General features: G+C 49.5%; 1 protein-coding gene across 1 annotated transcript in view; it reads left to right on the plus strand.

The window, feature by feature from the left end:
* The first annotated feature begins 1,605 nt into the window (after positions 1-1,605).
* Positions 1,606-17,243, plus strand: part of LOC130131961 (cholecystokinin receptor-like) — a 49,392-nt gene continuing 33,754 nt past the window's right edge. Inside the window, exons 1-7 of the mRNA XM_056301686.1 lie at positions 1,606-1,706; positions 2,689-2,832; positions 3,326-3,503; positions 4,108-4,302; positions 4,393-4,730; positions 5,054-5,142; positions 5,853-6,101. Coding sequence (XP_056157661.1) covers positions 1,606-1,706; positions 2,689-2,832; positions 3,326-3,503; positions 4,108-4,302; positions 4,393-4,730; positions 5,054-5,142; positions 5,853-6,101 — 1,294 coding nt within the window. The remainder of the gene's footprint in view (positions 1,707-2,688; positions 2,833-3,325; positions 3,504-4,107; positions 4,303-4,392; positions 4,731-5,053; positions 5,143-5,852; positions 6,102-17,243) is intronic.

The raw sequence follows: 17,243 nt of genomic DNA on the forward strand, positions 1-17,243 counted from the left end.
GGTCCGGTACAACGTCCGCATTACTGCTGATGCTGCACCAACATGATGGAGTGTAGTTCAGCCCGATCCATCTACTCCGATAGCGGTGGTTCTCCTGGCTGTGGGAGACCGTGTGGGACACGCCAACCTGTCCTCTGCCTCCAGGATGAACAAAGGTGTGGTTGTTTTCATGAAGGAGGAGGGTTTTGTGGCTGAGTTAGTAGTGAGCGGTATCTCTCTGAATGGCGTCAATCTGCAGGTTTCCCTGCTCGCCGTGACTTCCACCCAGGTCACAGTCTGGTGTTCCCCCGTTCATTTCCAATGAGGTGTTGGAGTGGGAGCTGCAGCACTTCGGGAAGCTGGCGAGCAGTTTTAGAACCGTCGGGTTGGGCTGTACGAACGACAAACTGAAACATGTCCAGTCCCTCTGGAGACAGGTGTTCATGTATCTGAATTGTCTGCCACGGACGCTGGAGGTTTCCTTCAGAGTGAAACATGGGGAGGGACATCACATGGTGCACGCAGCACAGGCAGCTTTGAGTGTGGGCATGTGGGGCACAAGCGGAATGCTTGCCCTCACAGGCCGGCCGAGGGGCGGCCTGAGCCGGGGGAGCCGGCCGAGGAGCGCACTAACAACGGTGCTCTGCCAAATGAGGAGCCAGCTGATGCCGCGGAGCAGCGGCATTTGCTGCAGTGATTCCTGAATTACTGCAAGTTATGGAGAGCAAGTCCCAGCACAAGAATATGCAAATTAAATGAGCGTGCTTCATGAAGCAAGGTTGTGTTAGACGTTTGCAAAATTCACTTGAATTGTCCACCACTAGCGGTGTGGGCCTTGGCTTCCGAGGGTACAGCCCTGAAGATTTTATGAATAGGCCTGGATCTCAAAAAATAAATAAACGAATAAATAAATAACTAAACAAACGAATAATTAAATAAATAAATACAAAAATACAAAAATAATAATTAAAAAAATATACCTGGAGGGGCGTCCGGGTGCTGTAGTGGTCTATTCTGTTGCCTACCAACATGGGGATTGGCGGTTCAAATTTCCGTGTTACCTCCGGCTTGGTCCGGATGTGGGTATGTGTCCTGGTCGCTGCACTAGCGCCTCCTCTGGTCGTTCGGGGCACCTTTTCGGGGGGGAGAGGGAAGTTGGGGTAATGGCGCGATCCTCCCACGTGCTACGTCCCCCTGGTGAAACTCCTCACTGTCAGGTGAAAAGAAGTGGCTGGTGACTCCACATACATGGGAGGAGGCACGTGGTAGTCTGCAGCCCTCCCCGAATCAGCAGAGCGGGTGGAGCAGCGACCGGGATGGCTTGGAAGAGTGGGGTAATAGGCCAAGTATAATTGTGGAGAAAAAAAGGGGGGGCATAAAAGAAGAAAGAACTGTATTTGTTTTCCTTTAGTTCTTCAACTCATGCTAATACAAACTCAAATTCATTTTCAGGCCCAGTCTCAAATTACGTGTGTTCTTCTTCCAGTGGCGCCTGCGGTGCTGGACTGCTCCCACCCTCTTCTCTTTACCAAGAGATGTCAGTGAGCCAGGCACGTAGCCAGCCCTGACCTTGTCCCGTCAAACACTCTCACTATCAAACACACCGGCTTGGCCGTGCACGACGACATGGAGCTTCTCAGAACCGCGGGCCCGGCCCTGCTATACACGGTGATGCGCAGCCGCGGCATCCGTACTGCAGCGCTGCAGAACAGACCACCTGCTGTGATGTGTCAGCATGGCCTGTTTCAGGTCCAAGCCTAGGTGTCAGGCGGGATGTGCGGAACAATAAAGGATACTTGTCTACAGGCACACACGTGTTGTCGGCAGGTTTGAGACGCATTCTTCTAGCCATGGGGCGTCCCTGCTCGAGCACAGCACCCTCCACGTTCTCAGCACCAGCCACACACCCATGACGTGCGCACGCACCCTGCAAACGGAACCACACGTTTTCTTTCCTTCTGACGTTCTGTTCTTTCGGCGTGGGACTCCGCCTCTCAGAGAACCAGTCAGGTTTTAGGAGCTATTTCCACTTAACAGATGACCCTATCAGAAAACTCCCAGCCTCCCACTAAACTCACCCAAATGGAGTCCCTCCCTCGGCCAGTCGATTAGACAGGGGGAAATAACAGTTTTGCTAAAAAAAATAAGTAAATAAAAACTAGCCAAAAGACGACTTCATCGAGCATCTGACCAGTTCAGGTTTTATCAAGGCTGTATCCCGGTTTTTGCACCATTCTCCCACTACCCCTCACTTTCACACATTTTGCACTGTTCTACCCCTCACTTTCACATGTTGTCTGGCTGCCAATGGATGAGTGCCCAACAAAGCTTGAAGGACCAGTGAGGCAGTATTTGGAGCATTGCAAACTGTCACGACTTGCAGTATCGTCAAAGTGAAAGGGGGATGTGTCACGGTTCCTAGTGTTTTCTCCGTTTTCCTCCTTGTTGTCTATGCTGCTGGTCCCTCCCCCTTCTGTCTGTCTGGAGGTTGGCCGGGAGCTGGGCTGTAGCTAATCACCTGCACACCTGTCTTCCATCAAGCCTCATCAGCCACCTACTCTCCTGGTCCATAAAACCTGGTTCATTCTCCCACTCGTCGCCAGATCGTCTGCTTACCTTTGTGGTATAGTTGCGTTGGCTCCTTGTTTGCATTTATCTCTGTGTCAGCCGTGTGCTCTTTGTACTCCCTTTCTGTGTTGTGACCATCAGCTCCAGCTTCCAGTCCTGCTCTGTCTCCAGCCGTCCTGACCCAAGACCCAGCTCTGCCCTGCTCGACCAGCCTCCCATCCCCCTGCCACGTCCTACCTGGTGTCTCTCCAACTCCCAGCCTCCATCTTGGATTTCCACATGCCAGTGAGACCATTCAGACCGGCAAGACCAGCATCCTCTATTAAACCTTTTTCTTCTCACTATCTGGGAGTTCCTTGTCTGTGTCTGCATCTTTGGGTGCCCAGAGAACACATTGGTTATTATGACAGAATGATCTGGCCACAAAATGGACACCTCAGACACAGACAATGAACCTGTTTTTCTCCGTCAGGCAGTTTCTCAGCAATGGACCCTGCTCGGTCACCCATGGTTAACACTTCATAACCTCAATATCGATTGGTTTAATGGAAAAGTCTTGGGTTGGAGCCCCTTTTGCCATCAAAACTGCTTTCAGTTTGCCTTTTGCCCAACAGGTGGTGTAGATTCTCCCCTGGAATCTCCAGAACTTTCTGGGGTCCCAGTGGTGTACCATGATCTGCAACAGGTTTTTAGGAAATTCAATGCCCTCTCTTTGCCTCCCCATCGACCCTGATTGTTCTATCGACCTGCTCCCTGGTGCACCTCTCCCCTCCACCAGCCTCTACAGACTCTCCAAACCTGAACAGGAAGCTATGGAGAGGTACATTCAGGACTCATTGGCTGCCGGCATTATCCAGCCCTCCTCTTCCCCCTTGGGAGCCGGATTATTTTTTGTGCCCAAGAAGGATTCTACGTTAAGGCCGTGCATTGATTTCAGGGGATTAAACAACATCACGGTAAGAAATAAGTACCCTCTACCTCTCATTGATTCGACCTTTACACCACTCCACGGAGCTACAGTTTTCTCCAAGCTAGACCTACGTAATGCATAACATCTGGTGAAAATAAAGGAGGGAAGTCCAATTGTTCACCCCCCCCCTCCGGTTTCCTTCAGCCCCTACCCGTTCCTGGCCGGCCATGGTCCCACATAGCTTTGGATTTCGTCACCGGACTTCCGCCATCTCTAGAGAACACTACCATCCTTACGACAGCAGACCCCTTCTCTAAAGCAGCTCATTTCATTGCCATACCCAAACTACCTTCTGCCAAGGAAACTGTTGATTTACTTACCAATCATGTCATGTGCCTACATGGCATTCCAGTGGATATTGTATCGGACAGGGGACCGCAGTTTCTGTCACAGGTTTGGCAAGCCTTCTGTCTGGGAATCGGGGCCACGGCCAGTCTATCGTCAGGATTCCATCCCCAGTCTAACGGAGAGGGCTAACCAGGACCTAGAGACAGCTCCACGTTGCATGGTGGTGGCTAACCCCGTTTCTTGGAGTACGTACCTTCCCTGGGTCGAATATTCCCACAACTCCCTGATCTCTTCTGCCTCAGGTATGTCTCCATTTGAAGCTTCTTTGGGTTACCAGCCCCCTCTGTTTCCCTCTCATGAGAAGGAGCTTGCGGTGCCCTCCATCCAGTAGCATCTCCAGCGCTGCCAGAAGGTCTGGGAGAAGGCCCGTTCTTCGCTCCTTTGCCCGGAGCAAGCAAGCTGCAGACCGCCATCGGATTCCTGCCCCACATTATCAAGTAGGTCAGTCAGTTTGGTTGTCCTCCAAGAACATACCTCCGAAGACTGATTCTCGCAAGCTTTCACCCCGTTACCTTGGTCCCTTCAAGATTCTCAAGATCATTAATCCTACTACAGTTCGTCTGGAACTCCCCAAGTCTCTCAGGATTCATCCTACGTTTCATGTATCCCAGTTAAAACCTGTTCGTCACAGTGAGCTTTGCCCACCAGCCGAACCCCCACCACCCCCCGGGCTTATTGATGACCACCCTGCATTTACGGTGCGCCGCCTGCTGGATGTTCGACGTGGTCTCCAGTACTTGATTGATTGGGAGGGTTTTGGTCCAGAGGAGCGCTCCTGGGTGCCACGTTCCTCCATCCTGGATGCTGACATGGTGAGGGAGTTCCGTTTGGCCCATCCTGATAAACCTGGGGGTCGCCGGGACCCGTTGAGGGGGGGGGGTGGTACTGTCACGGTTCCTAGTGTTTTCTCCGTTTTCCTCCTGGTTGTCTGTGCTGCTGGTCCCTCCCCCTTCTGTCTGTCTGGAGGTTGGCCGGGAGCTGGGCTGTAGCTAATCACCTGCACACCTGTCTTCCATCAAGCCTCGTCAGCCACCTACTCTCCTGGTCCATAAAACCTTGTTCATTCTCCCACTCGTCACCAGATCGTCTGCTTATCTTTGTGGTATAGTTGCATTGGCTCCTTGCTTGCGTTTGTCTCTGTGCCAGCCGTGTGCTCTTTGTACTCCCTTTCTGTGCTGTGACCATCAGCTCCAGCTTCCAGTCCTGCTCTGTCTCCAGCCGTCCTGACCCAAGACCCAGATCTGCCCTGCTCGATCAGCCTCCTATCCCCCTGCCTCGTCCTACCCCTGTTATGATTGGGTGATGTGACGGATGGCCATGCATTTCCAGAATCTTATTGGCTAGGTTGAATTTAGTGGTGGAAGATCACGTTCTCTTGTCTCTCTCCCATTCATTGGACATGCATGCTTGCAAATAATATCTGCGCGCCTGCAAATACTGTTGTGTTACAAGGAAGAGAAAAACATTATTCAGAAGTCCAAAAATATGTTTGAGTTTCTAGAACATAGTGTTTAATAGAAGGTATGCGATAAGAAAAGAGGTAACAAGAATATACATTTCTTATTTAATGTGACCTTTGACCCTATGATGGACTGGTGATGTCCAAGGTGTCTCCCTGCCTGCCACCCAGTGACTGCTGGGATAGGCTCCAGCATCCCCGCGACCCTGAGAGCAGGATAAGCGGTTCGGATGATGGATGGATGGATATTATTACACATTATTATGTAATACTGCAACATTACACTGACAAATGATAGTAACACGTCTAAGACCCTTGTTCAACTTGGTTCTTTCTCATCCTCTTTGAATTGTGTTTCTCAGGTGAACAACCTCATATTAACTTTAGTGCATTAACTGCAGGTTATGCACGGCAGTTAATGCACTAAAGTAAGGTAACAGCCATACTTCTTTCCAGTGTTGATCTGCTCAGGTACATAACTGTTGCATCTTAACTGATTAATTTATTCTGTGACTCTTCCTTTCTTAGAAATGGACTCGGTGCGGATTCTGCTGTACTCGGTAATCTTCCTGCTCAGTGTCTTTGGCAACCTGCTGATTCTTGTGGTCCTGATGCTGAACAAGTGCATGCGGACCATCACCAACTGCTTTCTGCTGTCGCTGGCAGTTAGTGATATGATGATGGCCGTCTTCTGTATGCCCTTCACCCTCATCCCCAACATCTTGGAGGACTTCATCTTTGGAGCCACCATGTGCAAGATCGTTGCCTACTTCATGGGTGAGACTAAAACTCTATGATTTATCCAGACCGCTTATCCTGCTCTCAGGGTCGCTGGGATGCTGGAGCCTATCCCAGAAGTAATTGGGCGGCAGACGGGGAGACACGCTAGACAGGCCGCCAGGCCATCACAGCCCCCCCCCCCACACACACACACACACCTAGGGACAATTTAGTATGGCGCTGAGCTACATGTCTATGTGGCACTGCCACATAGCACCTCAAACGTCATCAGGTGGAGTTAAGCGCAGTGGTTAGTGCGGTCGCCCCACAGCAAGAGGGTTCTGGGTTCGTGCACCGGGGTAGTCCAACCTTGGGGGTCGTCCCGGGTCATCCTCTGTGTGGAGTTTGCATGTTCTCCCCGTGTCTGCGTGGGTTTCCTCCGGGTGCTCCAGTTTCCTTCCACAGTCCAAAAACATATAGGTCAGGTGAACTCTATGATATGACACAAAAAAGGGACAAACGTAGCTACACAGGTCCAATTTACTTTAATAAAAGGCCACGATTCATACTGATGTCCAGTGTTTATTACTCTCCCATTCGCCTCCTCAGACACCGTGAAAACTAAAGTCAAGAACAACAACAGAACGACAATTACTATCATGGCTGCACATGGCTAGGTTCCATCATTGTACAACGTAACATAACAACGATATAGAAAATCAATTACACACAAGATCAACAAACATAAAGTTATGACAGGATACATAAAATAATACAGAATGTGACATAGTTACCGTGTGCGCCTCTCGGACCATGTGTAGAATGAATATTTGGAACTTTGCATGGCGTCTCAGCACTGCGGTACGTTTCTCCTTCCCATAATGCAGTAGTTGTAGGTGCAACTACATACAGCAATCATGTGAGCATAACACATTTTCAAAGTAAAAGTCACTTTTTTTAACGATAAGATTTTTAACCTGTATTTATATTCTTAATCACATATTTATCACATGAAATCATAATGAAACTATAACAAACCAAGTCTTTACTTTTGAGACAGCTACAAACGATGTCAGTAGCTAGATGGCTAGGATTGTTAGGTTTGGGCACAGTTACCTCTACTGAACCTATTTATCAATGTTTAGCTTATGAGTGTCTCGTTTAAAGCCAGCATAGCTTTACTTTCTTTAGAGTCTAGCTGATCTACTCTAGCTGATCTTGCAAAGCTTTTGAAACAAGGCGCAGGCTGTGACATACTATATGTAGCATTCATAGCTTTATTTGACTCAGCTGAATATTTCCCATCCAGTTTCCTCCGTAGGGTGTCTGGGATCAGAGATAGGGTGAGGCACTCGGATATCCGGAGGAAGCTCGGAGTAGATCCGCTGCTCCTTCGCGTCGAAAGGAGCCAATTGAAGTGGTTCAGGCATCTGATTAGGATGCCTCCTGGGAGCCTTCCTTTGGAGGTTTTCGGGCACGGCCAACTGGGATGAGACCCCGGGGTAGACCCAGAAGTAGCTGGAGGGACTCCATGTCCAAACTGGCCTGGGAATGCCTTGGGATCCCCCAGGAGGAGTTGGAGGGCGTTATTGGGGAGAGGTATGTCTGGAGCGCCCTACTGAGCTTGCTGCCACCATGACCCGACCCCGGGGAAGTGGCTGAAGACGAATGAATGCATGCATGAATTAATTAATTTCCTACCCAGTATATGGTTGGAAGCTCTTTCCCAGCCTTGTTGTTTTAAATAATGAAAAGTCTTGCATTTTTCTCCCTCTCACAGAATAAGTGATTGGAAAAAGGTTTAGAATGATGGTATGCACTGTCTGCTGTCTGTGTCCCCTCTCTTTCACTCCATGGCTGAGATTAAGATTAGGACTAAGATGAAGGGCATCTGTGAAGTTTGTAAGAGTAGCTGATTATGTTCGATCTCACACTGGAGAAGAGTGATGAGATACATCACAGTACCAACATATTTATAGCTCATCCGAATTTACGAAATCATGCGTTCATTAATACATGACGCTGTTCTGAAGGAAATGTGACCCAGCATCAGAGTCCTGCTAGAACCCTGCTGGATGTCCCTACTGAGACTCTGTCCTAATACTTGGAAGTGGGTTCTGTTTGTATTTTTGTAGCATTGTTTTTTATTTTTTGGATTTCAATAGATTGTTTTATTAGCCACACGACCAAGGCCATAGCACAATACGTACGTGGACAACAGACACTCCACATATTATCACAAACAATACAGATACACAATAACAATACACTTACACAATAACAGAAGTAAACATCAGGCAGAATAATCAGGTGACTGGTGTTTATGCCATTGGTGTGTGAGGAGGAACTATAGGGAGGAATTCAGAGTCCTGATATTTTTATTTTATTTCCCCCCTTTTCTCCCCAATTGTACTTGGCCAATCATCCCACTCTTCTGAGCCGTCCCGGTCGCTGCTCCACCCCCTCTGCTGATCCGCGGAGGGCTGAGGACTACCATAAGCTTCATCTGATACATGTGGAGTCAACAGCCGCTTCTTTTCACCTGACAGTGAGGAGTTTCACCAGGGGGACAGTGCGTGGGAGGATCACGCTATGCGCCCCGACCGACCAGAGGAGGCGCTAGTGCAGCGACCAGGACACATACCCACATCCGGCTCCCCATCCGCAGACACGGCCAATTGTGTCTGTAGGGACGCCTGACCAAGCCGGAGATAACACCGGGATTCGAACTGGCGATCCCCGTGTTAGTAGGCAACCGAATAGACCGCTACACAACCCGGACGCCTGTTGTTTTTAAGCTACTGACTCAGACACATCTTGGGGAGTGTGACTTAGTGATGAGCTTTGCATTAAGCCGGAGTGTGGGAGGCACGTGACTCTTGGGCCAGAGAGAGCGAGAGACCGGGGCCGTAAGATCAATTCCAAGTCTCCTCAGTTCTCCTGAAGATGTGGATTGGGTGGGTCCACAATCCAGCGTGACCCCAGAAATGCAACGTCGATAGAGCGGAGGTGGTTTTTCTCTCAGCTCTTTATCTGATCGGAAGCTTCTGCTGAAATGTTACTTTTCAGTTACTGAGCATTCTTTAAGCCAGGATGTCTGCTGCTGAACTTCCACTGAAGCTTTTCCTTATGTTGTTTTACTGTTGTAGCTTCAGCAGAGATGATGGTTAAATTGTTTGCATGGTCTGGTCAGAGACTAATAACCTATCATCTCATTTGCATGAATGGATGGACATGTTCCTGCATCCATTGATTTTTCTATTTTTTCCCATCCATCCTTCCATCCATCTATTCATGCGTGCCTCCATTTTTTCTCGTGCTGTAATGCAGTTACTAATCAGCGTGTCAGTTCAGGCTGCGATCTCTCTCTGAGGTGGAGCTGGTATAATAACTAAGAGTGTGTGGTGCACGTTGCTTTCAGCTCTTTTACAAACACTCAAGAAGGGCATCTGACATATACATATGCTGAATGAGAGGGAGGACAGTGGAATGGTGAGGATGCAAGGAGTAGAGGTGAAGAAGGTGGATGAGTTTAAATACTTGGAGTCAACTGTCCAAAGTAACGGGGAGTGCAGAGGAGAGGTGAAGAAGAGAGTGCAGGCAGGGTGGAGTGGGTGGAGAAGAGTGTCAGGAGTGATTTGTGACAGAAGGGTACCAGCAAGAGTTAAAGGGAAGGTTTACAAGATGGTAGTGAGACCAGCTATGTTATATGTTTTGGAGACAGTGGCGCTGATGAAAAGACAGGAGGTGGAGCTGGAGGTGGCAGAGGTGAAGATGCTAAGATTTTCATTGGGAGTGATGAAGAAGGACAGGATTAGGAACGATTATATTAGAGGGACAGCTCAGGTTGGACGGTTCGGTTTGGAGACAAAGCAAGAGAGACAAGATTGAGGTGGTTTGGACATATGTGGAGGAGAGAAGGATGCTGAATATGGAGCTGCCAGGGAAGAGGAGAAGAGGAAGGCCAAAGAGGAGGTTTATGGATGTGAGGGAGGACATGCAGGTGGCTGGTGTGACAGAGGAAGATGCAGAGGACATGAAGACATGGAAACGGATGATCTGCTGTGGCGACCGCTAGTGGGAGCAGCCCAACGTAATATTATTATTATCATACAAATGTCCTTTAAGTTCATGCCATAATACAACATAATAACCGGGCGGGTCCATTCCTTGGGCCTAGGGTTAGACTGAGGTAGGAGTCTATTTGATGGATAGGTGCCACTCTTAGGATATGAGATGTTCCAAGTAGAGTGATCGTCTGTAGTTATTATATAGGTATTAGGCTCGGTCGGGCGTCCCTGCAGACACAATTGGCCGTGTCTGCGGGTGGGAAGCCGGATGAGGGTATGTGTCCTGGTCGCTGCACTAGCGCCTCCTCTGATCGGTCGGGGCTCCTGTTCGGCGGAGAGGGGGTGACTGGGGGGGGGGTAGCGCGATCCTCCCACGCGCTACGTCTCCCTGGTGAAACCCCTCACTGTCAGGTGAAAAGAAGCGGCTGGTGACTCCACGTGTATCGGAGGAGGCATGTGGTATTGTGTATCCCTCCCTGGATCAGCAGATGGGGTGGAGCAGCGACCAGGACGGCTCGGAAGAGCGGGGGTAATTGTCGGGTATAATTGGGGAGAAAAACGGGGGGGGGGGGGGTAAAGGCTGGCTGAAGCTAGAGATGATAGAGATCTATTGACTCCCGCGGCGGCCAGAGAATAATTAATCAGTATTTCATAGGAGGATTTTAGAGCATGAATAATTTACATGGTTGATGAATGAGTAATTCAGCATTTCTTGAATTTCAAGGAAGTGTACACCTGAATATGTCAACAACCTCATGCTTTTCTCTAGTAGTATTGGTAGTGCTCCAGTTAAGTCTGCAGATGCCTGCTCTTTGCCCTGATGCAGTACACCACTGGGTTTTCATGTCAGCACAGTGAGAACAAAAGAAATCAGCCATCTTACAAAAAACCTCAAAATTGCCCCTGAAACCACACATACATAACAGGCCTTTACTTTGCTATTCGTGGCTACCATGTTCTTTCTGTTCTTCAGCAACTACACAAAGGTTCACCATTTTTATGTTATTTTTGCCCAGGAGACAGGTACAGTTATTCTCTACATCCAACAGACTCTGCATCAGTTCCCCTGCTGAACATCTCCACAGTTCTCCTTGTTTTTCTGTATCACTCCTTTGTTTTTTTCCCAGTAAACCGATATCAAATAGCGAAACTGTACAGTTAATTATCATTTAGGTTCTGATCTTGTAATAACAATAATAATAACAACAACAACAATAATAATAATATAATTTGCCTTTCATGACACTCAAGGTCACCTTACATCAAATACAATACATCAAAGCAGTAAAAAACAATGTAATCAACAATAAAACACGCAATAAACAATGGAGCATACATCAGCAGGAGTTTTAAAAAAAGATGAATTTGATGCTGTTAATGCTGTTAAAGTGAGTATGCAAGTTTAAAAAGGTGGGTTTTAAGAGCAGTTCTGAATTCTGTAATGGAGTCCAGTAAGCAGATGTGACAGGGAATGGAGTTGCAGAGTTTGGGTGCAGCATAGGAGAAAGCCCTGGCACCCATTGTGCTGAGGTTGATGGCTGGTAGTGCCAATACACTTGCTGGTGAAGACTGCAAGGGAGCGAGATGGGGTGTAAGTCTGAAGGAAACTTGTGAGATAAGCAGGGGATAGGATTATGAAGCGCTTTGAATGTTAATAATACAATTTTAAAATTAATCCGCTTTGACACAGGACGCCAGAGTAATTGAATCAGCAGGGGAGAGACATGTTCAGTGGCTTTGAACGTGTAATAATCCATGCTGCAGAATTCTGGATGAGCTGAAGTTGGTGCATAAGTTTGTTGGGGATGCCTGCCAGGATCACACTGCAGTAGTTAATGCGTGATGTCACCAAAGCATTGACTCAGACTTCCGTCCATTGTTGTGTTAAAGCAGGGCGTAGTGTGGAGATGTTTCGCAGATGGAAAAAGGCAGTTTATGCCCAAGGCTCTTTGTTATTCTAGATAGTACCCTTTCCTTTTCCAGTCAGTGTGTTATTCATGTCTGTAGCGGAGACAGACACGATGGTTCTAGCAATGGGCAGAGAGCAAATATTAGATTTTGAGAGTGTAGCTTTAGCGCCAACGAGGAGTTCATAATTGTTTCTCATCGACAGGTATATCATGGAGACGAGCAGTGCTGGGCTTAGTGGACACATAAAGCAGTGTATCATCAGCATAGCAGTGGAAATGGCTACCGTAGTGATGGAAGATAGTGCCAAGAGGGAGGAGGTAAATAATACACTGGAGTTGCCCAACACTGAATCCTGTGGAACTCCACGAGGAACTATCAAACTTTCTGACCGATAATTCTGAATTTGTACAAAATGTGTACTGTCTGTAAGGTAGGAAGCAAACCGCTTATTCACAGTGCCCCCAACTCCGATGCTCGCCAGACGATCCATGAGGAGTTGATGGGATATAGTATCAAAGGCTGCGGTGAGGTCAAGAAGGATGAGGATAGAGAGTAGACTGGAGTCAGCTGCACGAAGGAGGTCATTAGTGAGCTTAACCAGGGCTGTTTCTGTGCTATGATTGGGGTGAAAGCCAGATTGGAATTGTTCAAAGAGACTACTATTATCATAGATTTGGAGTAGAGATGCAAATACCCTCCCAATGATTTTGGAAATGAATGGTAAATTGGGAATAGGCCGATAGTTGTTTTTGTCAGTAGAATCTTTTTTTTTTTTGGCTGATTATGGCAACCTTCAGTGAAGGGGGAACTGAACAAGTGGACAGAGAGGCGTTGATGATGGAGGTTATCAGGGAGATGATAGAGGGCAGGCATGTTTTAACTCGGTTTGTGGGAATTGGATCCAGGTAATATGTCAAAGTGCTAGACTCAGTAATAAGTTCAGAAATGTGATGTTTCAGTTGGAAGACTTAAGACATACGGATGGGGACAGTTTCATGGCGCTTGCTGATAGTAAATCAGTCTGCGTGATGTTAGCAGAGGTTAGCAGCTCACGAATGGTACTAATTTTGGAGCTGAAAAACTTCAAAAAAGAAGGATATTGTTCATTAGAAAGGTTACTGTTCACATTGGTTTCAGGTGGCTTTAGTAACCTTTTAACTGTGGAGAAGAGAGTTCCAGTATTCCCTTCAAATGTACTGATGATATTTGAATAATAGGATGCTTTAGCTGTTGAAAGAGCATTTTTGTAATGGCTTATATGATCCCAATACATTTGTTTGTGAACAGCAAGTCCAGTCTTGGTGCGAAGCCTCTCAAGGCACCAACCTATAGCCTTGAGCTGACGTAATTCAGGTGTGTACCAGGGAGCAGCATGGGCAAATGAGACAACCCGTGTTTTCAGGGTGCCTGAAGTATCAAGTGCAGAAGATAAAGTATTACTGTCCAGAAGATCAGACAGTGAGGAAGTGGGAATAGGAAAGGGGTTCTAGTTAAACTGCTGAGATCATCTGGATTAACATATCTAATGTTGTGGTATGATATGGTGTGATGTTGAATAACACAGCGTTATGGTCAGAGAAGAGTAGTTCAGCAGAGCTGATGTTATATGATGCGATGCCAGAACAGCTAACTAGGTCAAGGATACGACCCTTGGTGTGGGCTGTAAAGTTGACATATTGTGTTAGAGCAAAGCAATCTAACATTGCTTTAAAATCTTTAGTGAACATATTGCCAGTGTTATCAAAATGAACATCTCAATCCCCAATTAGGATTATATTCTGAGACATTGCACTAAGGGTGGTTAAAACTGTCAAGAGTTCAGTGATAAAACTATGTGACGCCTTGAGTGGTCTGTACAGAGCAGCAATGATGATGGTGTAGGTCCATAGAGCTTATCAGCCAGCGGTTACAAGGAAGATTCATCAGGTAGGGAGTGGCGTTACTTTTATACCATCGCGATAGATCAGCACAAGACCGCCCCCTCTGCCCGAAGACCAAGGTTTTCATATGTAAACAAATCGTGGTGGAGTTGCTGAATTTACCTGTAGAAAGTCTGCCAGGTTTCCGTGAGACTTATATAGTCCAGGTTCTACTGTGATGACGTCATTGACCAGAGGGGCTTTGTTAGTGATGGATCAGATATTGTAGAGGACCAATTTATGACAGGTCTTGCGCGTATAAACAGCTGATTTAACGAGCGGAGTTAGCACACTGTGGTCTACGGGCCGGTCACGTTGTAATACGTCATGTGGCTGAGAGGCCCGGTGTGTTGTGGTTACACCGCCCCGAGCTGCCTCCCCGGCACGTTCAAGCCACTCCCCCAGCTCGGACGTGCCGGAAACATCCGAGCGCTCGGCTCGCGCTCTGAGGAGACGAGCGCTGCACTGCACCAGGTGTTTGCCATCATCCATCAGGCACACCTGTGGCAATCAGGAAGCCCTCTACAAGAAGTCTCCCAGAACACCACTCCGTGCTTCGACGTATTGAACCCTGCGACTCTCCCTCCGCGACTTCCACGGCTCCCCTCGTCCCCAGCGGCCTTCACGTTTTTCCCCGGACCTCTCCAGCGATCTCCCCCCCTTGTCCCTCTACCTGGACCCCTCCTTTCGGACTCGACTTCCCGGATCTTGGACCCGGACTTCCTCGGACAACCCCTCTTGGATCACGGACTCGACTTTCTTGCCAGGTGCACGCACATTATTTCAACACGTCCTTGTCATTTACATACCGCACCACACATAGGCTAAGAACACTCACACATAGTTATACACGCAAACCACTGGACACCACACATAGTTTATTCACACATCCCACTAACAGAACGTTTTTGCACCATACATTCCCCTCCCCCAATAAAACCGCCTTTTGGATTTTGAACTGTCATCCTGTGTCTGTCTGCCTTGGGTTTCGCCACGCGGGTCGGGTTGTGGTGCGCGAGCATAACAGAACGTCGGAGCCATTATGGACCCAGGAAAACCCAAGGGGCAGACGGTCCCTGGTCCCCTAAGCCCCAGAGCCCCGTCCCCCTAGAGGCAGTAGTAAGAAGTCACAGCTGCCAACTTGCCTCTCTCCACTCAGAGATTTCTACTGCCTTCACCCATGTCACCGGAGAGATCAGCGATTTTCAGTCCGGCTCCCAGGCCGCAACAAGCGTGTTAGACGCCCTCTCCGCGCAGATCGCTGCACTCACTACAGCGGTCTCCAGGATGAGCGACCACCCTGCTCTGGCCCCGGTCCCTGCCCCCAGCTCGGCCTCCGGATTCCCCGTTCCTGGTCCCGACCTTCCTCCTCCTCCGAGTCAACCCCCACTGGATCCCCGGTTCGAGCCTAACCTTCCCTGCCCCAAGGCCTTCGGTGGGGAGTTCGAGCTGTGCAGGGCTTTCCTTGGTCAGTGTGAGCTCCTGTTCAAACACCAGCCAGCCAGATATAGGACAGGAGAGACTAAGGTAGCCCTTATGTCCCTCCTCACCGGCAAAGCCCTCAGCTGGGCCATAGCGGCGGTTGGCCATACCGAGCAGCTCGCCTCGGACTATGGTGCCTTCCGCCGCGAGTTCTGTCTGGTGTTCGACCACCCAGCTGACGGGCAGGACGCTGCCAGCCGCCTCCATTCCATCCAGCAGAGAGCCAGGTCGGCGGCAGATTATTTCTAGGAGGTGAGGATACTCGCGGCCGACAGTGGGTGGGATGACACTGCGCTCAAGAGCGCGTACAGGAGGGGGCTGAGCGAGCCCATCAAAGATCTCATCGTTCGGGACCGCCCTGCCTCCATCAACGAGCTCGTCACCCTCTCCTGAATGGACGAACGGCTGCGGGAGCGGCGCCAGGAACGCGCGCTGCGCACTAGCTCCTCCCATAGACCAACCCCCGTCCGTTCTACCGGTGCCTTCCCTGGGTCAGCGTCCCGCGGGCTCTCTCCACCCTCACACTCCCCCTCGCAACACTGGGTGGCTTCTGGATCCAGGCCGGAGGAGGAGCCCATGCAGTTGGGTCGGTCATGGCTCCGGCTGGAGGTTAGGGAGCAGAGGATGCGTGACCACCTCTGCCTCTACTGCGGGAGGTCGGGCCACTACATCAAAGGCTGCCCGACTCGCCCAAAAGACCCGGCTCACTAGCGAGGGGTGTCCTAGTGAGCCTGACGACCCTTCCTCAGCCCCAGCCCAAGAAGGAGCACAACCAGCTTTTCCCGGTCACTCTCACCTGGGGTAACGACTCACTGTCTATTGGTGCACTCCTGGATTCGGGGGCGGACGAGTGTTTGATGGACATCTCGCTGGCCCGGCAGGCCGGCATTCCACTCGTCCCCCTAGACACACCCCTCACAGCCCATGCCCTAGATGGTCGTTCACTTGGTAAGATCATACACAGCACTGCTTCCCTTACTCTTTCGGGTAATCACGTGGTACCTATGCGTTTTTTGGTTTTGCACGCCCCACAGTGCCCCTGGTGTTAGGAAGACCGTGGTTGGAACGGCACGATCCCTACATCTCTTGGTCTACTGGGCGGATTTTGGGTTGGAGCGTTGTGTGTCATGCCAACTGCCTTCGCTCTGCCCACTCCCCGTCCAGTGGCCTCAGACCCATGCCTCCTCCCACGGATCTCACTGGTGTTCCTCCCATTTATCACGATTTAGCCCCTGTATTTAGTAAGGACAGTGCACTTTCCCTCCCCCCTCACCGTCCCTATGATTGCGCCATAGATCTCCTTCCCACCGTTCGGTTGTATAACCTCTCCGTACCGGAGAAGGAGTCTATGCGCAATTATATCAGAGTCCCTGGCCTCAGGAATCATAAGGCCCTCGTCTTCCCCGGTGACAGCGGGCTTCTTTTTTGTGGCAAAGAAAGAGGGCAGCATGAGGCCTTGCATAGATTATCGACTGCTAAATGACATCACGGTTAAAAGTAAATATCCACTCCCCCTTATGAGTTCCATGTTCGAGTCACTCACTCACGCCACAGTGTTCGCCAAGCTAGACCTACGGAGCGTGTACCACCTGGTGCGCATCCGGGAAGGGGATGAATGGAAGACGGCCTTCAACACCCACCTAGGGCATTTCGAGTACCTCGTTATGCCCTTCGGCCTCACCAACGCCCCGGCCGTCTTCCAGGCATTGGTCAACGACGTGTTCCGGGACATGCTGAACACGTTCGTGGTGATATACCTGGATGACATCCTCATGTTCTCCAGGACTGAGGAGGAACACCACCAGCATGTCTGCCTG

Source organism: Lampris incognitus, unplaced genomic scaffold (assembly GCF_029633865.1).
Source record: "Lampris incognitus isolate fLamInc1 unplaced genomic scaffold, fLamInc1.hap2 H_1, whole genome shotgun sequence".
Taxonomy (NCBI): Eukaryota; Metazoa; Chordata; class Actinopteri; order Lampriformes; family Lampridae; genus Lampris; species Lampris incognitus.